Below are 24,804 nucleotides of genomic sequence, written 5' to 3'. Positions count from 1 at the left end.
TTTGATCAGCGAGTTTAAAGTTAGAAAAATATAGAGAACATTTGAGTGGATACAAAAGTAGATTATAAAAATGAATGTCTCTATGTGTTCTGAAAATTTTTCCAATAAGTTTCGATGAGGAGTCTGCAACCTGTGACACGTTGGTGCTTCCACAATGGTTGTTTTCTTACTTATATAATTGAATTCCACATCAGAATAAAAGTAAATGTACGAGTAATGTATTTTTTTAGAAATATTTGGTTTTATTTTCACTTAATTTTCCATAAATATCAACATCATGTAGGAGGGAATGTATCCATCCCATTTTTCTTTAATAACCTAGAAATGGAAACCAAATGGTGGCTCTTCAGAAATGACAACAAAGTACGTGCAGTAGATATTTGAAATAAGCAGAAGTTGTCTTTTTTGTAACATTAGCAGCTCTAGATGAGTTTTATTTATTGTTTGGAATGTCTGTCCAACCTCTATCAATCCACATCTTTGTTCTATCCATCATAAGTCTGTTCATTTTTATTTTACTTTTGTTTTAATTTAGCTTTTTTTTTTAGTTTTCTGTTTATACCACTGCTGAAAGTGTAAATAAGCAACTTTGACGTCATCTCTTCTTCATCCATCCAATCTAGTTTAAAGAAGTCTGCTATAAATCACAGATCTGCGAAAAAGAGATCCTACAAATTAAGTTCTGCTATTGAACGTTGACACAAAAAAACCCCTGTAATAACATTTACGGCTCTCCAACATTTAAAAAAAATTTTTTATCGAGTTACCTATGTGTATTTTGTAGCTGCTTTTGCCTTCGCACAAAAGCCGCAGTACACAAAAGATGTCCGGAAAGACGCGTCCCTGTTGTAGGAGTTTAGATCCAGACACACGGCGCACGCCGAGATAAGCTGACACACACACACACAAAAATAAAAACATACACTAAGTATCCGAGATCATGACAGAACCAAGATATGAATCCTCTGTGGAAGTGGGAACCAAGCAATGATGGCATCAGTACAGTTTATATCGGGCTGAGATGGAGGTGTTTTCTGTATCAGTGGCTTTCTTGGCCCCAGAAGAAGTCCTAACGAGGACAGCGGAAACTATAAATGAGGGCATGTAAAAGGTAGCGATCTGCGATGGCGATGCAGACGTGTGGCGGCGAGATGGGATCCGAAATCCAAAACGATTCATTACAGATCCCCGGAGAGCATGCCACACAAGACTCAGCCAGTTTGGCATGTCACATTTTTAAAAAATGTCTTTCTTTGTTTCCAAATTTTGACTTGAGCCGAAGATGACTTGATCAGAATATAAAATCTAGTCGGGCGGAACCCCTCCCTGCTACAGGAAGTCACACCCCCCCCCTCCTCGATAAAAGCTGAACAGATCTCTAACGCTGATGACCTTTTCTTTTTATCTACCGCTAATTTCTTTTGACAGTCTTCTTTACAGAAGTGACTGTTGTATAGCTTCCCAGAATCCCATCTGGTCATCTGCTGCTGCCTCTGCTGCTGCAGCAGGATGTCAGAGCAGACAGGGGGCCAGCAATGGTGGTGGTGTCGTGCCGTTGGTAGCCAGGGCTGGTTGTCAGAATGTCAGAGAGGGGAAGTAGCAGAGAGAGAGAGAGGCAGTCAGCCAGGTGGTGCCGCCTGTCGACAGGCCCGCTGGAGGAGGTGGGGGCTGGGGGTGCGGGGTGCGCGCGTCTGGGTTCATCTCATGCTGCCAGACCCAATTTGGTGTTTGGAGAGCAGAAATGTCAGCTCATCTGGCACGTGTTTTGTTTGCCAGTGTTTTCAACAGGCAGCTTGACTCCCCCAGCAGGTCATCTCTTCTTGTAAACTCCCTGGAGAGCGAAGAAGGTGTGCGGGCGGAGCTCGTGTCGGCTGTGGCGTCAGCAGCTACATACCACTTAATATAGCTCTGTGAAGCGGCGCGTGGTATTTGTGTGTAAATCGTAGCGCTGAGTGAAACGGAGCATGTCCATACATTTGTCTTCTGTACTTCCCCCTGCCGTCGTCCTCTAGGCACGGCTCGTCTGTCTTCAGAGGGGGTTGACCTTTCAGCAGATGGAGTGAACCGCAGCGCTCTTACAGTTAAAGCAAGAGGAACTGTGTCTGCTCTGTTCGCCACAGCAACCCGGCTTGGCTTTTATCCAAACTTCCTGGTTCAGATTGGCCCAAAGTACCTGGATCTGTGCAGGGGGACAGCTCAATATGACGCTGAAGTAACAGGGATTAAAATTTGTTGATTACTGATATTAACATTGGTGTTATGGCCGATAACCGGTATTTTCTGTCGTCGTATATGTTATATAAATTTAACTACACTTTCACCATGGACAAGCAAAGATCACGTGACCAATTTCGTCTCTTCCGAGGGAGGGCAATGTAAACGTAAAGTTTTAGCTTTGTTTAGCTTTATTGAATAAACAGTGGATAAAAATAACAATCCCAAGAATATGGACAGTTTTGGGGTTTTTGATCATTAATTTAAATTTACTATGACAACAATCGTGATAAGAAATTTACCACAATAAATGGTATATATGATATGATAAACTCCCATTCCCAATCCCCTTCCCCCACAGAAATAAACGACAACAAGATGAAAGTAAATGTCGGTTGGTAATATTGACCCAGTTCTATTCATTGGGCCGGTACCGATGTCTTAAAAAGAATATCGGCAGATAACGACGTTGGTGCCGATCTATGATGCGCCCCTTTAAACTAACTGAACTCTGTAGAAGTTCGTTCATTTTTTTGCTGATTTTGCGTGAGCTGCTAAAGATTCATCTGTCAGTCCATCCATCTTATTGAAATGTCTCTAAATTTGAGGGTTTTATTACTTTATAAACTTTCAAGATGGCCTTGGAACTCCTTGTTTCTCACCAGCTTTGACATTTAGACTCTTAAAATACGCTCTGAAGTCTTCATTGTTTCTAAAACACGCTGCCTTTCTGTCTCTTTCTTTTTGATGTCGCCACGACCCTGCCAAGCAACAGAACTGAAAAACAATTGAGCTCTAAAAATTCATTTAAAAAACCTAAATCTAATTGTTTGAATTCAGGACAACAGATTCTGAAAGGCTCGAGTGTCGTTTGAGACTATTTGTATCCGTGATGAACAGTCACGCACAAAGAGAAAACCTTCATGTAACAGAAAACTCTGGGGTTTTTTCCGTTTCGGAGCGAACACAATGCAGCCCTTCCATTTATCGTTGGAGCTGTTGTCTGGCTTGTGAAAGAACACCCTTTGTGCAGAAATAACACACGAGATTGTCATCTTTCAGCACTTTGTCTTTTATGGCAGAGGGAGAAAAAGAGAAGAAGAAAAAAAAAAACACTTACGCTGTTGATTTTTCATTGCTAACCAACCGGACACACACAGCTGTAGGAAATTGTAGCTGGGAAATGAAAATCAGTTTCTCTGATGGAGGTAGATGAGATGAGTTCAAACTAAACCGGTGCACTTCGGTAATTTAACACCTGTGTCACAAATGGGTGATGTGTTAAGGGAAACAAGCATGCTCCTGCCAGATGTTTACTTTATTGCGTAGTATTAATACTATCCTACAAATCCAATTGCTTGTGAAGCTGTCTAGCAGTAAGCTTATCTTGCCTTGATCCTCCTCCATATTGCAGAGAAAACCTCAATTGGGTCCCTGTTAAATATGCTGCTTTTGGCTCCAAACACCTTTTACTTGAACTATACTCCTGCAATGCTTCTTTCAGACCTGCAGTGTACCGCCTCACCATATCTTCCACCCAGTCTGATCCTAAGCAATCTGTGAATGTCGAATAGCTCAGTGCATAAAAAGAGATGCCATCGATTCACATCTGAATGGATCATGTAAATTTAAGGGTGTTTTTGATTACCTGAACGTTAATGTGCAGTTAAGGAGGTCTCAGGGTGGGACGGATACAAATGTGTGCTGCAACAATGCTTCCACCAAGACAGGCTGCATAAAATCCAGCAGATACACCGCAGATGTCCGTGTAGTTTTACGAAATCCGGTTCAGAGCCGTAAAGCAATTGGCTAAATAAATGGCTCTGTTATTCCCCACGGCGGTTTGTACCTCATTTCACAGCTACGTCTCCACATCGTTGCATTTTGCACACCGAAGACGCCCATACTCATACTTTTGACGACGTTGCAAATCAGTAAAGGTCTATTTGGATGCTCGGTAGCAGCTCGGTTGTGTTTAATTAATTTTAAGTATAAACACTCATCGACTGCTTAAACCAGGCATGTCATTTCTTGTTAGTAGACTATTATTATCTGGAGATTTTTATCGTGCACCCTGCTTTGATTGATATGTTTCCTGATCCAGATGGTGTGATGTTTACGTGAGTCGGATAGCCACATTTCTTTATGTTAGACGACGAGCAGACGCTAGTGAGCCGCAATTTGTATTCCACTCATTGGTTTCAAATGTCTTCGGTTTTATACAAAACAACTAAAAACATATAAGTATGAAGGAGCAAAATGACCCGAACTAATCAATTAGTTTCCTCAGAGCTACACACTCACACATTCAGGTGTTGCGTTAACATGCTAGTGAATTGCTGAACTCCCTCAACACCCTTTGACCTTAGCCAACCTATTAACAGTGGCTTCCGTCTGACCCAGGGGGATTTATTGTGCCACAAACCCTTAACTTTGAGGAAACGTGTTCGAAAGCCCCCCGCCCGCTCCCCTATTTAGTCCTCTAATGTAACTGCATCTGGTCAACCGCAGGGGTACGCGTTGCAGCGGTAGAGACTTTAGAGACCATGCGGTCCCAAGCCTCCGAGGCTGATAAACTTTAGATCTGCAGAGCAGCGCGGAGCTCATTAACATCTTGGTGTTGGTTGTACAAGTGATAAATGGGGGGATAAAAAAAATCACAGATGCTTAAAGCATACATGTGTCTAAAACATTGGGTGTGTTTAATGACCTGAAGCCTTTTTAGATTTTTCTAAATAAGTCATATTTCATGCAGTCACGCATCGCTTCTACCTCTTATTGCCCCGTTATCGTTTACAGTCTGCGCGACCTGCTGTTGATGGCTGTGGCTGAGGCAGAAGTACAGAGGGCTTAATTTGTGCGATAAAAGTTAAAACAATAAATACGCTGCTTGTATTTTTGAGATTATTGCACTGGGAACGCTCCATGTTGGTTTGGTTTTGAACAAGCTCGTTTATTTATGTTCCTTTGGTCCTCGAGACTTGCAGACCTGCTACTAAAAGTAAGTATGAAGTTTCTGCAAGATGTCGAGCGTCAGGCTAAAGCGCAGAAATAAATTGGAATGTTGAATAGTTGTATCAGCATGCTGGTAATGCTTTGATCGGAACATGTTCCAGGTTTACTATTGTTCTCCATCGGAGCTATTTGTGTGTGCGTTACACAGACCTGCTGGTTCTTTACCACTAATATCTGGCTCAATGCAGCATTTACTTTAGATGAACATTACATCATGACATGTAAGTGATTAAATTAATCAATTTCACAATTTTCACTGCTGATTATTAGATTACATGCATTCATTACTTCGATAAGTTTCATTTCAATGATGCCTTTGGTCTCTTCTGTGTTCATGATGGAATGATAATGACATCGTCATCGATTTCTAAAAACAAGATTTTCAGTGTACAAGTCGACGTTTCAGGTATATTTATTTTTAAACATAAAAAAAAATGCATTGTTCACACAGACTGTTCTTTGTGTGATGCCCTTGTCATAAGTTTCATAAAACACATTTTGGAACCATTAACAAGGTTCTGGCATGATTCTGTTTTAAATATTTGATAAACTTTGACAAACATGGTAGTTCATGTAGTGAATCTGATTCCTGGTGTGCAAAGCTTATAAATGTTTAATAAACTTCAGGTCAGTGTCCTTTTAGCAGCTTTGTGTTTGGCTGCTTTCCTTTTTCTAAAACCAGTTGAAAAGTTCATGTTAGTTTGAGGGTTGAAGAGTTTGGAGTTGGTTCTTGGTCCATCATGGTGGTGATCCTAAGCATGATGCTGCACCCACCTTCCTTCACCGTTCCTGCTGCGATTTTAGGTTAAAAGGCCTCACTTGGACTCTTAGAACATTTACTTTTCCTCCGTGGCAAATCTCTGCCCCCTCTGACCACAAACAGTTTCTCGAAAGTTTTTGAAAATTCTCTTCTTTGTTTCCGTGGGCAGAGAGATCGGGGAACTAGCAGTTTCTAGTTTATGGATTTCTTGACATTACACCTGAGAGGTCAGGTATGTTCATCTTTATGCATTTGGAAGATGCTTTTTCTCCAGTCTGTCAGAGGAGATGGAGTAGATATAGAGCGCAGGAGAAGAGGTAGAAAAGTGTGGATGCTAGCGGACGATTTTCTCAAGAGCTTGGTCTTTCAAAGTTTGACATTCGACAGGGTCGGCCCGCTCTGGTAAGTTGCACGACAAGTCTGGATTGTCTTGAGTTTAGGTTAGGCGCTGCTAGCCAACAATCCTTCAATCCATTGGCTGAAATCTGAACACAAGACAGATGACTCTAAAATCTATCAAAATTAGTTTTGGAATAGAAAATGCAAACTGCCGGTAAGCGTCTGGAATGGCCATGCCGACGCCCCGACCTGAACCCCGTCAAATATGTGGATGTTATGCAGAAAGGCTGAATATGTGCCAGGAAACAAAACCAGTTTAAATCAGCTCTACCAAACCCTGCTGAAAGGAAACGGTCAAATATTCACCCTGTCACACGAAAACCTGTGGATGTGTGGCTGAGATTCAACTTGGTAGGGAGCTTTTACCCGTATTTTGGCAAGTTAAAGTCAATATGTGAGCCTGTATGTGTAATTTTGACTTTGTGTTGATTAGAGAAAATACATAAAATTCAATTGTATTCACCCAATGTGTGTTTTTTTGTGTGTTTTTTAATGATCTTGGCTGTGTAATCTCTCCACCCTGGAAAAGCATAACAATAATCATCGGGTATGTTGTTCTAAAGCCCCCTTGTCTATTTTGGATGCAGAGATCTCTTAGAATTTATTTACATAAAAAGAAAATGAAGACTATTAAAAACTCATCAGCCCAGGCCTTTGGAGAGTTCGCCTATAGTTGGCAGTCATTCCCCAGCTTCTACAGGGAGTTTCAAAGTTTCTAATAGTGAGCGGCTCCCGTCTGAAAAAGTCTACCCTCTTCAGATGCTCAAAATTGCTTTTTGCTGAAAAGTTGATAGGTTTTTTTTTATTTTTATTTTTTTATATTTAAACTTTTGCTGAAATTGATATCTGGTAGGGGCGTCTGTCACGCACGCGCCGATCAGCCATTCAGATTAGAGAACACACGCAGCATAACGTCTTCAAGGCATTAATCATGGTCTATTGCAGCCTAACATCCATCTCTCTTCCTCTGGCTCCGCTCAGATGTAGTCAGTGTCAAACTCTGCTGTTTTCACGCTGAGAGAAATCGCCCATCTTACTCCAGCGACGGCTTTACTCCACTTTACATCATTTATCATGGTGAAAGCTGTTTGCTGTGGGAAATTTCCAAGTAATATTGAAACGGCGGTTGCACAGATGCTTTTGTACACACATCCAATTTTGCTGTGTTGGCTTGAGATTAAGCGGTTTGTGCTGATCCGTGTCTGTTTCTTTCTCTCTCTGTTTCTCTTTTTGTGTGTGTGTGTTTTTCTGTTTGTGTCACAGGAGATGGAGGAGAGAATCCAGCATTTTGATACATTCCTGTGAGGTGGAGAGAAGAAACTTTTCAGGTAGATCCTGATCCGCCTGGGACCACAAAGACTCACAAACCAACAAAAAATAAATATATATATATGGAAAAAAAAAACAGAAAACACTCTCACACACTCACGAATCAATCCCGATTTGTGAGGATGAGGACATTCATTGGTGCTATCGTCTCAGGAACCTAGCCATATCCACATCCATTCAACACAACCAAACACACACACAAAACACACACCCACAGTGATGGGCAACCCTGGTGCTTCTCGGGTGCTATCCTAATATCCATGCTGCTCTTGGGAAAACTTCTCAACTCACTTAAAAAAAACAAAACAAATCGGGTGACGTCTCATCGCAACCTGAACGCTTCTCTCCACAGCCGGCAGCTCGTACACACACACACACACACACACACACACACACACACACACACACACACACACACACACACACGCCAACCTAACGAGACCCTCACCAGCAAAAGTGTCAATGCGGAGCGCTGCGTCGTAGAGGACCGACCGCGTCCTGAATCACTATTGCAGCTCCCTCCTGATTACCTTAACGGGGGAGGAACTCCTCGCCGTACAGGCCAGTTATCGCCGCGCTATTACGCTGCCGAGTCCTTCTGCCGTTTCAGGCGCTTGAGCCGCTCGATATCTGAGCCAGAGGCGGGGGAAACGCCCCCCAACCACCACCCGAACAAAAAGCTCGCAGAGAGATTGGTTAGGTGATGAGGTTGGCACAGCAGGACCGGGAGCAATCATGTCCTGTTCATTATAGCGGTCATCTGGTGTGGAAAGATGACCGCTATAATGCCAAGTGTTATTCCCCCCCCCCGGAGACCTCCAAGGGTTTTGAATTAGTGGGTTTATAAAGGAGACGGACCTCCTTATGAGTTTAGTTTCAGCAGATAGTTCCTGTCCTGAATAGCTTCACAGTTTGAATGTTTCTGTGGGCTCAAATTTCGGGCCTAAAATATTCTGCTCTTTCAAATTACATTATATATCCTTCTACGAGAAAATGCTTGTTGGGGGGGCGGGATAGTATATGTGATTCAGTTTTGTGAAACTGATCAGATGAGTAAAACTCAGCTGCTCTCTGCGTGCGCCTTTGAAGTTTACGCTTTAAGCTGATCCTGATTGGACGGTGGTCACGTAAAATGACCAATCAGGAGAGACGAGAGTAGACACTGTTTACTTTTCCTGCTGTTTATAGAGCTTTTAGTTTTCTCCAATTGTGTAATGCAACACGACGACGCCCCTCAATATTTTCTTGCTCCACACAAACAAAGTTTTACCTGCATAGAAATATTTCCGGTTGCAAAAAACCTTAAAGTTTGCCGGCTTTATTGGAACTGTAGTAATCAATATCCCTTTAGCTCTTCTTGGTTCAGGAAGTTTTCCTGGAGCTTATCTCACACCACCTGCTAGCAACGAATAATAATAATACTCGGGTTACAAATCATTACAAATCAACATTTCAGTGTAGGTAGAAATGCCATTTTGGATTCTGAATTACATTTTTATGAAGTATGTACTGTCTCCAAACAAAGCAATTTTCCGATTGGTTACTTGGTGTATAAAATATTTGCCAAAATCTGCACTTTAAACTTAAAGAGGCCCATGCAGAGGGCAGCTGACTTTTCTACAGAGGTTCAAAGGTGCCAGAATTGTATAAATATTTTGTAAAAAAAAAAAACAAAAACGGAAAAGTGATCAAATCTATAATTATTAAATTGTTTTGATAAAGATGTTTATGAAAAACATCTGTTTGCGCTTGAGTTAAAGCGGTTCTGGTCGATTTTATTCTGAAGAGGATGTTCTTGTACAATGTGACCAAGCACATGTTGAGGCCTGTTTTGATGAGTCACAGTTATACAGCATGATGCACTGCAACACGGGAGCCATGTGAGAAACGGATTAAACTAAATAATGCTTTTACCGTACAAATTCCGACTATATGGAATTTAAGTATTTCAATGTAGTTATTGAACAAAGGCAAAAAAATGTAGTCGTTTCTAAAACGTACTTTTTGTGCAAAAGGATGTTGACAAAATTGAATCACACCTTCATTTCCCAGGCACGCTAAGATGTAAAAGTACAAAATATTTAGGCCAAATTTAAGCCCATATGTTTCCCTTCTCTTTAGCTTTGCCCACTCCCACCCAATATACCCCTCCCCCCCATAGATTGTACCCACCAACACCCCTGACTGAGGACCTGGAAGGACAGATAGGAAGGCGACTTGTAGGTTGCACTGCCTAGTGTGTGCCTTATTTTAAACCCTGATGGAACAGATTCAGTTTAGTTTTAGACGTGGAGGGTCTTAACCATGGATAGTCTATAACGATATAAACTAAAGACTGAATAAAACAAACTGTGACCTGAGCGACAGAGATGGGATTTAAAAAAAAAAAAGACCCAGAGGAACTCCCCTGATGCGTCTGCGACACTTGAAGTTTCGTTCCTGCGTTTCGAGGAATTCACATCTTATCAGGCCCCGGGGCCAGCCGGCCGAGGTTGGCCTCCACCTGTAACGAGTTTGTCTTTTATATGCAAGAATCAAACGGTGCGAGTCCGAGGATTTTGTTGTGCCAACCGTTCTCCCGCTCCCTCCAAAGGTGCTGACACGACGGCGCCCGTTCGCTAGCCGTCTGTTTTAAACTCAACATACTCGGTGGTCATTACCGTCTGTTTTTTAAAAAAATTTTTTTTATGTGTTTTGTTACCTTTTATTTGTTCTTTTTATAAAAAAAAAAAAGAGTTTTCTTTGCTTGAATTGAGATTGTTTTTGCATGCATGGGGAATTCATAATGAACAAGGCCATTCTAGGCAGTGCCCACCCCTCTTTACTTACAGTGTGCTACATGATTTAGCTTCTTCTTCTTTTCTATCAGCAGATTAGAGAAGCTGGATTCTCATCTCTGGCCGTCGCAGTAAAAGTTTTCTTCTTTCTGTGGTAAATTAAGGTGCTTACTGGAGCTTTATAAAGGTTTATCGGTGTTCTCATGCTTTTTAAAAGATGTTCTGAGCAGGTGTGGACTGGAGAAGGCCTCCCCTCTATCCCCCATTTCTTTCTTTTTTTTTTTTTTTTTTTTTCCCTCAAAGCAATCCTCGAACCTCTCGGGTCAGCTCTAACTCAAGCTCACGTCTGCCTTTTTCCCCCTCTAACCCTTGGTGACGAAAGCAAAGACGGTATGCAAAACTGGCGATGACAGGTTAGTACTTGGACTACTGCGGAGAGGGTGGGGAAAAAAAAAAAAAAAACAATGCTACCTCAGCTTAATTTATTTTAAATGCGGAATCTGTTTACTGGGCGCAACAGTATTTTTATTTGATTTTTTTTCTCGCTCCAAAAAGTACTGTCACAACATCCCCGCCGCAGAATCACCTTCGGTACCAGACGAGTCCAAACCGCAGCAGTAATCCAAGAGTTGTTTGTGTCTCTGATTGTGTTTGTATGTTTTGAATTTGAGCCAGATGATGATTGCATTAAGGATATGACACGGACTGTATTTTAAAGCTTTAGTTTCAGGTTCCTCGATCCGATCCGCCTCCTTCCCTCCCGAAAGCATTTTCCGCATCCGTTGCCTTGTTTGTCTTTTTTTTTTTTTGTTGTTTCTTTTTTTTTAACCTGCAGATTTTCATCTCATTCTTACTATTTATTAGGAAATATTTTACACTTAATATTCATGAAAATTGTTTTTGTACGTCATGAAGTTAACATTCATTGAGCATTACGCGTGTTTGTAGCGTTTGTGTAGCAGGTTTATTTGGCGTCTGTGGGGGGGATTAAAGGGTTTACAGGTCTCTCAGGTTCAACATCGGACAAAATGCCCTTTCAGCTTTTTTTTTATATATATATATATAATTTATTGTATTATGTTTTGAGTGGTTACAGATTGTGACATACTGGATGAGACTAGCACAAGAACAGTTAAGTTAGTTTCTGTCTTTATGCATCACAGTGGGGCGGAAAAAAAAAAAACCCTGACCAGACTGATCCTTTTTTTTTTGTCATGTTGATCACTTTGTTTCTGCCAAAAGTCGTTTTTTTTATTTTTTTTTATGGGTTTAAATTTTACATTTGGACATAAAAATCTGGGTTGTTAAATGTCATACATTGTGATCTTCCTTCCTTCCTTATAAATTGTAGCCAGTTTGGACTAACAAACCAATTTTTGTCTGGTAGAAGAGACTGTTTGGTCCAGTATGGAGAAGGAAAATAGTTTGTTGTATCCCTAAATTGTTTTGTACCCCCCCCCTCCTTTTGTTCCACGGTTCTGTTAGAACATTTTGTAGCTCGGTCGGTTCTGTTCCTTTGTGTATCTTGAACACCTGTTCACAATGTTACTTTAGTGTAAGTTATATTTGAAATTTACTGTATTTCTCAATAAACTGCTGTTGATATACTTGAATAAAGGTGCAAATAAAATTAAAAAGAGAAATGATTTTTTTTTTTTTAAAAGCAATGTTTTTGGCCAGTTTTGAGAAAAAAAATTGTGATTTCGTAGGTTTGCAAAAAGTGGAGGGACTTGATGTCTCGTAGATGAGTCTACGGGGCCAAATTTGGCCCCAAGGCCTCAAGTTTAACACATGCTGTTCACAGAAACAAACTTGACAATATACCCACGTTCTTGTATATGTATTAGGGTTTAATAGTAACAATTGTTAGCTTCTCCTTTCTGGGTACAGATTTACAGACATATGTTGAATCCATCCTAATAGTCTTTTTTTTTCTTGTTTTTCTAAAAACATTTATACAGAATTGCTTTCAGGTTGTAAAATATACATATTTCCTTCCTGTATTTACAGAATATCAACCCAACATCATGTGTGGGCTGCAATGAAACACACTGTATAAATCAGAACATAGGGTGGGGGCTGATGGAAGATGAGAACCCATGAATCAACAGATAACATCTATGATAACAGTCACAGGTGAATATTGTGCTTTATTTTTCTCCTCCACCTTCAGTATCAGATCAGACGGCGACAGAAAGAGAAATTCCTCCTCGCTGCTGTAATGTCATCTTTGTCCCAGAAAGTAAAGGTAGAGGAAAGCTCCGACAATTTCCCTCTTGTGCAACTCCAACACGAATCTTGAAATCTCAGCGGTGAACCCTATGTGACCCAGATTCGACCAGCTTCTGTGTTTAACTATTCGTCAAAAATATAAAACGAAACAAAAAACCCCCAACAAAAACTGGGTCACGGAGGGTTCACAGTCTGGTTCTGGAGCTACCTCATAAATCCCCATACAAGGACCTCGCTTCCTGACACGGCGACGAGAAGGAACCCCCTCCGACCCGCAGATGACGAGGAAAGCGGCCCAGCTCGACTCCGTCGTGCTTCCTCCCAGCCATGTAAATGTCAGAGCCGTCTTATGGAGCCCAGATGTGGTGAACGGAATTTAATGAAAATGACAAAAAGCATGGACCGGTGAGGGCTTTCACTGAGCTCAGAGTGGGTCAGAGGCGAGGGGAAAGTGGAGGATTCACAACGATCTGGCAGAGACGCAACTGAAAAAGAAACAAACCCAGACAACTCCACTTAAATAAACCGTTAAGTTACTAAGAAGGTCCCTGTGCCTGTTGGATGAGAGGATGAACTACTACCATGACACGTACAGCACTCGAGGTTAGGCATCGTCACCTGACATGGCTAAGTAGCATGTGGTACATTCTGCACAGGGTTTTGTTTCACGAGAGAAGGGGGGGCGGGTGTGAGTTTGCAGGGTTAGCCGTGCGGATCGATGCAAACCGACCAAATGGTCGACAGACCCGGCTCTGAGCTGCCGTCATCGCGCATCGTTCGGCTGGTGGTTTGGCTGCGACCCGGTACGCTACCGTCAGCCGCTCTGGATGTACTTCTTGATGACCACGCAGCCGTGTCTGAAGAGCGGGCAGGGCAGCGACTGCAGGAGCGTCCACGCGTTGGTGCAAGGGTCGAACGTCTCCATGTTGCCGAGGGCGGGACCCTCGCTGCTCACGATGCCTCCTGTGGCGTAGATCTTACCGTCCAGGACGACGGCACTGCGAAGCAGGGAGACAATAGTCAAACATCAGAGTGGTTTGCGTTCTGATTGGTTCATGCTAAAAAAAAAAAAAAAAAATGTATTGCTGCAGAATATATCGGCATCGGTACTATGAATAAAACTGGACTGATACTAAAAACCGATATTTATTTTCATTGTCTTGCCATTTGTTTCTGGAAGGGGTGGAGGGTCATGATGCAGCAAAGGATTGTGGGGATTTTAACTTGAAGCAGTGGTGAAGCGGGGTTGTGTTTTCTTAAGGTGTGGAAAGGTTTTCCGATATGAGCGATAACCGATATTATATATCGGCCCAAATTCTCATGGATTCATCCCTAAAAAACAACCCTAAAATTAACTGACAGTCATCTAAAAGGGAGTAACTGTGCCAACTTGTTTTAGAAATATTGCTGTCCGTGTGTCAGTCACATACGCATCATAAAACACTGACTTCAGTCAGAGGCTTCTTCAGAATTATTGTACTACTTACTGCTACAGGAGATCCTTCCTGCCCAAAGCCATCAACATTAACAAGCATGAAATAACCTCTAAAGTAATAACCGTAAGAACAACCTACTTTTCCTTTGGGATTAATAAAGTAAATTTTGAATTGATTTAGCCTCAGTTCCAGCATTGCAAATTAAAGCGCGAGATTAAAGCGCGGCCCTGGAAAACCAGCCAGGTTTCCTGGAAAAAGGTTCTGGCAGTTTATTTGGACTACATTTTATAATTCAAGATTTCCATATTGGAGCTGATTTAAAAACCAATGTAAATATTTCATGAACGTAAAAACATCACATTTGAAATGTCAGACTGTTGTAGAGAGCATAAAGTTAGATTTTTATGTCCGTCTGACCTTTCAAATATTTTTCTTTTATCTGCTTCTGTGTGAAGTTAAAAACTTTAAGCTGAATGCATGAACTCGGGTGCAGAGGTGACATTCAACTAACAGAAGAAAAAAGCCAATAAATTTTGCTCAGAATCGGTGAACGCTGGTCGTCCTCGGGGGTTGCTAAGTGAAAACAAGCTGCTTTTGTTCGTCTCTGTTCATAGCAGGCTCAGAAAGGTCTGCTCCTGTCACCGAGATGTGGAAACCGCCGTTACCTAACTTCCTGTTTGTTCCTGCAAACGTTTATCCAACTTTCTTTCTTTTTTTTTTTTTTTTAAAGCCAGCAGGTTTTCGGGGCAAAACAGCAGCGATTAGAGGTCATCAGTGTCCATAAGTAGCTTTATGTGAGGCTTTGAAACGAGACGGCCTGGCAGAGTCCTGGCAGCAGGAACGCAGCTCATGTAGCCGATCGTCTGATAAACGGAGACACTCGTCTACGCAAACGTGTTGATTGTGGATGCTGGCGGCTGTGCCTGCAATCATCTGACAACAGCAAGCAGCCCCAGTGCAGGAAACAAAAGCAAAAATCACACTGCCTCTTGAGGGCACAAGAATGAAAAGAAGAAAAAAAGAGGCAAATATCTGTACAAATGTGCTCCATTTGATATGAGAAACTGAAGCAGGAGTTTGTGTGTGGAAAGGATTAAAACTTGGGCTGTAAGCTGATTAGAGCTTTGTACTCCTATCGGGCTTTGGAACGGTCTCTATTTACATAAGGTGCATGCTAAAAGAGAAAAAACACGACGAGCAGGAATCCACCGAGCAGCCAGGACACAGGAAGATTATTACAGAGGGGCTGAATCTGCTCAGTTGATCCAGCGGAGAGAGGGCACAGGGCGGAGGGGTGCCGCTGTCCTGCATGGTGACCCGCCAGGCTGATTTCCCCCTCACCCCCACAAAAGCGAGTTTGTTGTTTTCGCCTCCTTCTCCTCCCCGGTTGTGTCAGACTTGGTTAAATGTAGCAGAACCAGCTGCCTGCCGTGTGCTGCTACAGCTTATCAATAACTCTGACAACATGATTTATGTTGCACATTCTGCCCATAAGATCACAGTCTTTAATTGCCTCCCAAATGCATTTCACCCCCCGTCAATGTTTACAAAAAAGAAAAACAAAACAAACTAAAAAAAAAACTAAAAAGTGAGATTATTATTTGGTAAAACTGCACGTCTGAGTGACTCGGCTTGACGAGGATATTAGGGTGTGATCCCGTTGCTGTTCATTTTCATTTATTTCGCTATTATGTGCTCATAAATGGAGGGGAAAGTCGATTTTTTTCCCTCTTTAACAACACAAAATATTTCCACTCCTACATGTCCAGAGGTGCAGGGTGTCCCGACTGTTTCTGTGGAGTTTGAAGACAACTAAGAAAAAGCTTTTTGATGCTGCAAATAAAACCCAAATGGTCAAAGTCTGAAGAACTGATTCACTCCAAAAAAAAAAAAAAACAGTCTGTTTTCTTTCAGCAGCATTACCGTTCAAGCAAATCTAAAATAAATATATAAACATCAAGCCTGCGGATTAGATTTTTTTTTCTTTCTTTGTTCCCCACCAAGGGCGAAGTTTTGCCGCCGAACTGCATCGCTCTGAAAACACAGTCGGCCCACAGCAGGCTTTTTGTTCACGTTTTAATTAAATGGCCTGAGTACATTTTTCCCAAACCCCCTCATCCCCCCTTTTTACCGGCGTGCCAACACAAAGACTGACGGATTGCTAATGAGCCCAGAGTTCTGCAGTCGTGTCAGAGTGGGCTTCTGAAGCGTCGCGCGGGTCAGAGCTGCTGTGAGAGCTTTTAAAGGAACCTTCACACTTCCCAACACTGGGGATTTCCTCCACACTCCCCTTTTCACATCTGGCGCCCACTACATTAATTATCTCTTACCTGCAGAACTGCCGAGAGTGATTCATGTTGGGTCCGGCCTTGATGTTGCCTTTGTCCGGGTCGTAGATAGTGGTGGCTCGAGCGTAGGCCCCTCCCAGAATGAATATAAAACCATTTAGACTCACCGCAGGGGCGTATTTGTTATCTAAAGACATGCGAGGAGGCAAACAGAAGAGAGAAAAGGAAGAAGAGGGGATTATTTTTCTTTTTTGAGAGAGAGAGAAAACACAGAGCTTTTGTTTGGATGTCATTCTCTCACCCAGCAGACATTTCCATTAAGTTTAATGGCCTCAATTTGTTTTTTTATTCCACCTTTGCTGAATGAGAAAAACAATCATCATCAACATTCACCTTATCACTTCCAAAGATACACCCCTCTCAAGATTGCTTTAAAACATAATGGATACCTAGACAGGAGAATAAATGCAGTCTATGAATCACCGAGGCTTTATTGGGTTCTGCTTCAAAATCTGTTTGGGCTCGGAGGCAATATAGCAGAGTTAGCCAAGTCCCAATAATTCAGAATTGCATTAGACCCACTGGCACTTTCTCAGATTTATATATAAAAAAAAAAGAAAGAAAAAAAAAAGCATATGTATTGGCAATACATGAGTGAACAGGTGGGATAAAGGAGATATTGTATTCCTCAGTATACAGCACATGAGAATAACAAACATGAAAGCAGCCTGCTGTGGTGTTATAGATGATGGGAGGGTCGGGACAAAACGAAACGGTGGTCTGAGCCCAACGACGCCGCTGGAAACCTGGAATTCCTCGGCGGCGGAGAGAGAGACGGAGGAAGGAGCGTTTCAAACTCGGAGAAGCTCCTCCGGCTGGCCAATTTACAGGCAGCATGAATAATGCACAGACGTTTTGGCCGTCGTCCTCGCACGCTCCGCCACAACGGATTGACATCCCTCTTCGAAAACAGACAGCGGGACGAGTTGGGTCTCAATAACGGCAGCGCAGGAAGCGGGAGCAGCCTCTGTTTTTTTGTTTTGTTTTGTTTTTTTTTTGCAGCTCAGAGCAGTCTGACATGTTTAATTAACAGGTCAGATCAAGAGGTCAGAGGGACCTCTGCTGCTCCTCTCATTACTGCACGTGAGGCTCCGACAAAATACTAATTACACTTTGCTGTCACGCTCACACGGAGAGCGTGCAGTCATGCTGCCGATGTGCAAACAATCTCAGTTTAGTGGATGTCTTCAGGCTTCTAGACAAACCAACATCTTGAGCAGGTAGCGAGCTTAAAAAAAGTTACTGCTGTTGTAGCTATTATATGTAATTAATTAATCACTCAAAAGGAAGCATGATTATCCTGATATTCCACTTAAAGCCAGAAATCACCTCACTAAGGCGGTGAAGAAAAAGTTTGAAAAGTTAAAAGTGATTCATCCACTTGCATATTATGAACATCATGGCTGCCTGCCGAGCACTTGGCCCTATTTCAATGGTTTTAGTTCAGTTTTGAATGCCGCCTGCTGTTACAAACCAGCTTTTACTCAAGCGGTTGCCTGGGTTTTGATTCAACAGGTAAGCTGTCACACTCCAGCTTCTTATGTGTAAAATTCATAGACTCAGAATTCCATGGCCTCATCTGACCAGAGCACCTTCTTCTATACGCCTGCCCTGACTTCCACATGGTGGCCTGAAGGTAAATGTCAAGTGGGCCTTCTTGGGGCTTCTTCCCAATGTTCTCTAAGAACAACCAGATTTATGCCAGCATGCATTTGAAGGCTGGAATCTGGTTTAACACACACACACACCAATCTAAAGAAAACCAACTTTGTTTGCTCAAGATTAGCTTGTTATCTTGAGAAAACCGTCAGGAAAGCACATGCAGAAAACGTTCGCTCTTGGCTTCACTTCACAAGAGTACCTATGCATATTTTTCTATTGATCTCAAATTGGTTTTGACAAAAAATGCCAATGCTGACCATGTTTATTGTAATGATTACCAATGAGAGGTGAGGACTTGCTGTAATTTTTCACATGCAGTACATACGCCATCTCAGTCTTGGCTTCCAAACCCAAATCCCTCAAACCCAAGCTGATCCTCTAGCGTTCCTCTTTATAATTCTGTTCATTTTGGTAACTCTCGAAAAAAACATCTGTACCCAGATACCGTCTCCGACTCCCATCTGGTTGACCTTCAAATTCCCTCTAGCAGCCGTAGTTCTGTCACAGCTCACCTCCTGCCGCTCCATCCAGAAGTCACACTTTTCTTTCACTTTCTTGTGCGCAACAAAAATATAATTCCTGATGCCATCCACTTTAAACCCAGGTGACCCATTAAGACCTCACCAGTCTTGATGCACAAGCTCACCGATCATAAAGCTAGATTCATTGTATGGATTATCGAGCGTATATCTCTGGTGTAACTGCATAAGTGCACATCCCATTTTTGAAAATTTGTACCCTGCGCTTTTCTTTTATTTAGCCACTCCATCAATATTTAAGACGGTTGAATAACCTTTGTTAGAAAGTCCTTCCTTCTCTCTCTGAGACGTCTTTATGTACCGAGAGAGTCGTGTCTAATAGTTGGTGGATCCGACCTTAATTTTTTTCTCATGCTCAGCTTCTCCAGATTGACTGCCGTCCATCTGGGCTCACTGATTGAGTCAGTGAGAGAAAAACCGTGACAAGTTGGACAGTGCAATGGGGCTGTCAAAAACAGATCTGGGCAAAAACACAATAACAATTCAGAGCCTTTAAAGTGCCTGAAAGGAAATGGACCAGGGCCATATTACCACTGGTGGTAGTTGGGCTGCCTCTCCAGTTACTCAGATCAAAGTTTACTGATGCTTGCAAGAACTTCATCATTTTTGTTCTATGAACACATCAATCAGCAGCACCCACAATTCTGCTTTTCATATCCTTTGATGCATAAATGAGGATAATCCTGTGTTGCTATAATTTTCTGCTGAACTCAAAATGACTGCTATTAAAGGACTTCTAGCACCATTTTCTCTTTTATGCATTATAAATATATTTTTAAAAAACAGTGCATGTCCATTGGACAAGGCATAATTGAGTTCCAACGCTGATTTCCAACTTTTCTAGGAGACTCGGACAAAAACAAATTTCAGGTGTTCTCACACCTGATAGTCCGCTAGACTCGGTTCGATTGGGGATTGAATTTGCAACATGTGTTGCATTTTCAGCTGGTGTGGTTCACTTTCACACTCACCGTGTCGAACAATCCAAACTAATTGAAAAACGGATTCATCCCCTCCTCGCCTGTGATGGCGCCGCACCAAGAAACGCTGAAGAAAACCTCAGAAGACATGAGTGCAACTTCCTCCTTCACAAAATCTAAACAAAAATGGAGTTGGGTCAGATTTGAGCAGTTGGAGACCCATTTCTACTGCTGGCGCTAGACTCGCATGCTCGTTTTGGTTTTATTTACCCAGAATGCCCTGCGCTACAGTTCGTTTCCTGCTTTTGGAGCAGTCTGTGGCCCACTTGCATCCACATATGCATTTGAATCACACTTCAACTGAACCGAGATTTAGGTTAGTAGATGGACCAGAGTTCACTTCTTTGGTTCGGATCAGAGTTTGATTGCACGTTCATACCACCCCAAATGAACCGGACCTTCTAGGCAAATGAACTAGAGTTTGATTAAAGTGGACTAACCAGGGCTGGTGTGAATGCACCGTTAAAAATGTTAACTTCCGGCTGAAAATGAAACATTTTTCTAAATAAACGTAGTTGCTCCAAGGTCCTGCAGTACAACGGTTTTAAATGTCTGTCAGGATGAAGGATTTCAAAGAAAAAGTTTTAGAAACATTGAAGCAGGGATTTTTTTTTCTTATCTCCTTCACTATGAAAGGAGAAATAGAGCAGCTGCTGGGAGAGGTGGAAAAGTTTTAACGCGACACCTTGAAAGTCCAGGCCTGAACTCTGTGAAGCTCCCTGTGAAAGAGGCTGAGCGGTGACAATCTCCTGCCAGACTGAGCTTCAGAGTTTCAGAAGAATGGCAGATGACTCCGAGCTAAAGTTGTGCGAAGCCTATACAGAGTCATTAAAAAAAGATACAAGGCCATCGCTGCAGCAAAGTAAAGGATGTGCAGAGGAGTCGACGCACTTTGCCATTGTGAGGAGCCGCATATAGACTGATGGGAGGGAAATAAACTGAATCAATTTTCGATTACAGAATGAAGGGCACGGTATGTTGATGGTGCTATTAAAGCAGAGTGCTTCAGCGAAGTCAACATAAAGATAGCTTTGGGAAGAAAACTAAGAAGGTGCTCCATTTGTCCCCGTTCGCCCAGGTGTTGCCAGCGCGTGTCAAAGCAGCGGGTCGACAGAGCTGCATCCGTCAGTCACGTTTAGAAAAACGCCACATACCGTAAAGTTGCCGCAGACGTTTCCATACTGCGAAACGCAATCTAAACCGAACGGCGCGACAATCCCGAGCGCCAGCTTCAATTTCCACCCTTGAGAAACAAGTCGTCATTGATTGGTCGTCCTCACGTTCTGCCTGACGTTTTTATTCTCCTCCCTTTGCCTTGCTTCCACTCATCGATATGCCCGTCTTTGAGAGGCACACGTGTGTGCCGGCGCAGACGGCTGTACGCAGTGTTTTGTGTTCGGTCCCATAAACACAGAACGCTCATTTCTCACTGCTCTGTGCCCGAGGCAGAATAATAACAGGATGCTCTCAAAGGAAAAACCTCTCGCTCTCTCATTCTCTCTCTCCCTCTTTTCCCCCTGAATGAAAGGTCCCACCACCGCTTCGCGCCTCTCTGACTTGGCCTAACCAGCGAGCAGCGAGTCTGAGCACTTGGAGGAGGAACAGGCAGGTTATCTGGCGAGGCAGACCTTAGAGGACTGCGGCTGGAGTTCAACATCCCTGCACCTCTTTGCTTTTGTTCTTATCTCTTGGCCTTCAGTGCAAAAAAGAAAAAAAAAAGGAGCTGGTCTCCTGAAGCAAGCAGGCGGAAAAGTGCACAGCCTTCTTTTATGAGAGAGGAAAATCTGATTATATATGGAAGTGCAATGTTGCTCATACATGCGATGAAGGGCTGGATGGGCCAAAATGTTGTGATCAAATCAATACTTGAGCAGTGTGTAAGGCAGCATTGGCGATTTCTTTGTCTGGGTTCACTGCGTTTCAGATGGGAAAACCCAGCCCCACCGCCGGCCGCGTTCTACATCAGAAAATCTGAATAAAATAAAAGTCAAGAAAACAAGACAAAAGAAGAAGAAGATTTTCGCACTCCAGTGGTGATAGAAATACAGTTGCGCCTGCGGGGTAACACAGGCTGACGCATCCGCATAAAGCATAAACCCGTCATCAAAGCCTGAACGAAACTCCCCCCGTACCCCTCGGGCTCAGGTCAAGGACGTCACACAAACTCGCATGGCAAATGTGAATTTTGTTACCGCTGTCTAAACAAATAATTAGATAGAACTACGTCTCTTACATCCTGCCCTATCTCACTCCCGCATTGTCACAGAGGATTATCTGAGTCTGTGAACCTGGAACCTTATCGCAGCGATAGCGCACGGATAACTATATCACAGGTTACACAGTCAAACCAATACAGATGTAGACAAGACTCAACTTGCTGATAAAGTTTCCCCAAACAGCAGTCGTCATCCCATTCATACCGTCATGGAAATGTGCAGTCAGGGACACGACCACAGAATAAATACGGCATTTTCCTTCGACTAAACTCTGAATAGCCGGATGAGTGCCCACTCCTGTTTTTATTTTTTTTTTTGGGAAGCACAAAGAGGACAAAGAAGCTTCAGTCCACTGCTGCCTTAAGCTTAGATAAGATTACAACAAGGTAATTGGAGCAGCAAAAACAACATTTTTTGCTCACAATGTCCTTTTTATGTGGTGTGGGAAGAAGAAAAGCAGCCTTTGAAATGACTGGGCCAAAATAGCCGAAAGAGGATGATGTACTTTAATTCAATATGATGGGGACATGTCCAATTAGGTAGCTATGGAAACACTCCACCTTCCCTACCTCCTCTCAGTCTGTTACTTTCCTCTCTCCCCCCCAGAAGCCCTCTCCTCACAGCCATCCACAAAGGCCCCCTCAATAGCCGCGCTCGTTCGGCTTCTATGTCATTTGCGGGAGTAATTGTTCTGTTGTCAATTTCCCGATAGAGCAGCCAGGGTGTGGCGCTTCCACTCTCGGGTCCCTGGAGTGGACAGGTCGATGAGACCTGTCTGTCAGCAGAGGTAAACACTGAAGGGGTCACATCGGCTAAAGTAGGAAGGCACAGCTGCAAATCTGAGGAGTTTACATTCACCAAAATGATTGACCTTTGTATTTTGTAACACTCCGTTAAAGTACATACACACAACTTGCATTGAATTGTCTTCTGAATGTGTTCCATCCCCTCACTACTTATTTTTCTTAGTGCTATAATGAATGTTGGCGTACTTTGTTTCATTTGCGAAACACAATCTACGACCTTTTCTTAAATATGGGACACTTTTTTTAAAATTTCTAAATATCCTGAGATTCTGTTGGTATTCATACCACTGCTGGACTGGAGCAAACAGATGTGAGCAACAATGCAAGTTTTACTAGGCGAGACATCAGAAATCTCCTCAGAGAAGCAACTGGTGCTGCTCATCAATCTGGGAAGAGATGTAAGGCATTTTTCCAAACAATTGCATTATTTTCAAGTTGAAAACATTTAGTATTGCTGGTAATCTACCCGGGAGAGATTACCGGGTAGTCTCTCGGTCCTAAAGGGGGGGAAAAAACCCCGAAGAGGGACAGCTTAGACCCCTATAGCTCTCTCTATAGGACGTTAAATTTTAAAGTTCCTGACACTAAAAGTAGAAAAGTATGTCCTGCTTGGAAAGGCTGCATTGAGAAAATCTTTTCTCTCTAAAAGGAACTTAACGGAACGCAAAGATGCGTCTGAATAAACCACAGCGCTTCTGGAACGGCGTCGTTTGGACAGATAAGATGAAAGTTTGTTTGACCAAAGTAAATAAAACATTTCCTACCTACTGTCAAGAATGGTAGCAGAGGGACAAATGGGGAAGCAAAGAAAAGCTTCCCCATTTGGATATTTATATATATATATATATATATATATATATATATATATATATATATATATATATGTTCAAAAACTCATTAACTTATGAATGAAGCATATTTTGCAGTCAAATAATCTGGGTACCTCCACAACAATAAACTCAAAGTCAAGCAGAAAACAGCCACTTCAGGTAAGGGGTGCTACAAGATGCTCAGTCATAGTGTGGGCTTTGTTTAGTCACTCGTAGCTTTTTTTTTTTTGCTCAGTGACGGTGTTGGATCGCACTAGAGGGAAGAGATAAAAATAAATGGCCAAGCAGGTATAGACCGGATCTGTTTTATTACATCCAAATTCGTAACACTGAAACAGGGCATCCTTCCTTTTTTCAATGAATGTACACCCTGATCTCCTGACGCTGTGATTGGACCGAGGTGGATTTAACCAAGCCAATTACCTTTGGCAGTAATTGCTCAATAAGGTTTCAAGTAAGAAGTAAAAGTTGTTACGTTTGCATGTAATCAAAGTCAACTCCATCATCATGATTTGGAAAAAGTGAGCTGCTTATTTGAAAAAAATACATAACCAGTTTTTTTTTCCACCATTGATTCAAAATCATTGTTTGAAGATCTTTGCCACATTTCTTTAAAATTGTGTTTTTTAAATTTTTTTTTAATATATATATAGATTTTTTTTCTACCTGAAATTAGTTAATATAAATTATTATATTGGGGACGTTTATTAACAGACATGGTTGTGCTTTGTACTGCAATCTTAATTCCACCACGCAAATAATCTTCTAATGGAAATGCATGGACATTCAATTCAGCCAGTTGTATTAAATTGCTAAAAAGTTGATTTACGTATGCTGTCAACTAAAAGGTATTCTTTCATATCAAACAGTTAAAATGTGGAGATGAAAACAGATCTAAAGAGTTTTATCAGCCAAAAACCAAAAATATTCTCTCCTTCTGTAACCATTTTTTGATAATAAAGGATTGGCAACAGCTAGTAAAGATGGAAATCATAATTTCCCATACATTAAAAAAAAAACATCTAGAAAAGGCAAAATCTAAAATATCACAGCCAAATTGGCATCCGCAGTTTCCAAATCTATTAAAACCTCCAAAAGAAAAGCCAGAACTTATCGAGGATTGGCAGAAGACTCCATTGCGGTACCAATGACCTTCTCAGGGCCTTGTTGCATGCTGAATTTTTCAAATGTCATCCTCCTTTGGCGTGAGCGCCGCAAACAAAATTCCTTTTACCTCCTTTGGATCGAGGCGATATCTCCA

General features: G+C 42.1%; 2 protein-coding genes across 3 annotated transcripts in view; one reads left to right on the top strand and one right to left on the bottom strand.

The window, feature by feature from the left end:
* The window catches only part of atad2b (ATPase family AAA domain containing 2B), an 88,938-nt gene extending 76,807 nt beyond the window's left edge, over window positions 1–12,131 (top strand). The window contains exon 28 of the mRNA XM_028039720.1: window positions 7,652–12,131. Coding sequence (XP_027895521.1) covers window positions 7,652–7,693 — 42 coding nt within the window. The 3' untranslated portion in view covers window positions 7,694–12,131. The remainder of the gene's footprint in view (window positions 1–7,651) is intronic.
* A 192-nt stretch (window positions 12,132–12,323) lies between these two features.
* klhl29 (kelch like family member 29) overlaps window positions 12,324–24,804 on the bottom strand; it is a 276,752-nt gene continuing 264,271 nt past the window's right edge. For both annotated transcript variants that reach the window (XM_028039722.1, XM_028039721.1), the window contains 2 exons: window positions 16,493–16,637; window positions 12,324–13,724 (listed from right to left, as the gene is read on the bottom strand). In XM_028039722.1, the coding sequence (XP_027895523.1) occupies window positions 13,541–13,724; window positions 16,493–16,637 (329 nt within the window). In that variant the 3' untranslated portion in view covers window positions 12,324–13,540. The remainder of the gene's footprint in view (window positions 13,725–16,492; window positions 16,638–24,804) is intronic.

Source organism: Xiphophorus couchianus, chromosome 15 (genome assembly GCF_001444195.1).
Source record: "Xiphophorus couchianus chromosome 15, X_couchianus-1.0, whole genome shotgun sequence".
NCBI classification, from domain to species: domain Eukaryota; kingdom Metazoa; phylum Chordata; class Actinopteri; order Cyprinodontiformes; family Poeciliidae; genus Xiphophorus; species Xiphophorus couchianus.
The sequence above is the reverse complement of the archived record's forward strand: the minus strand, read 5'-3'. Positions and strand labels throughout refer to the sequence as shown.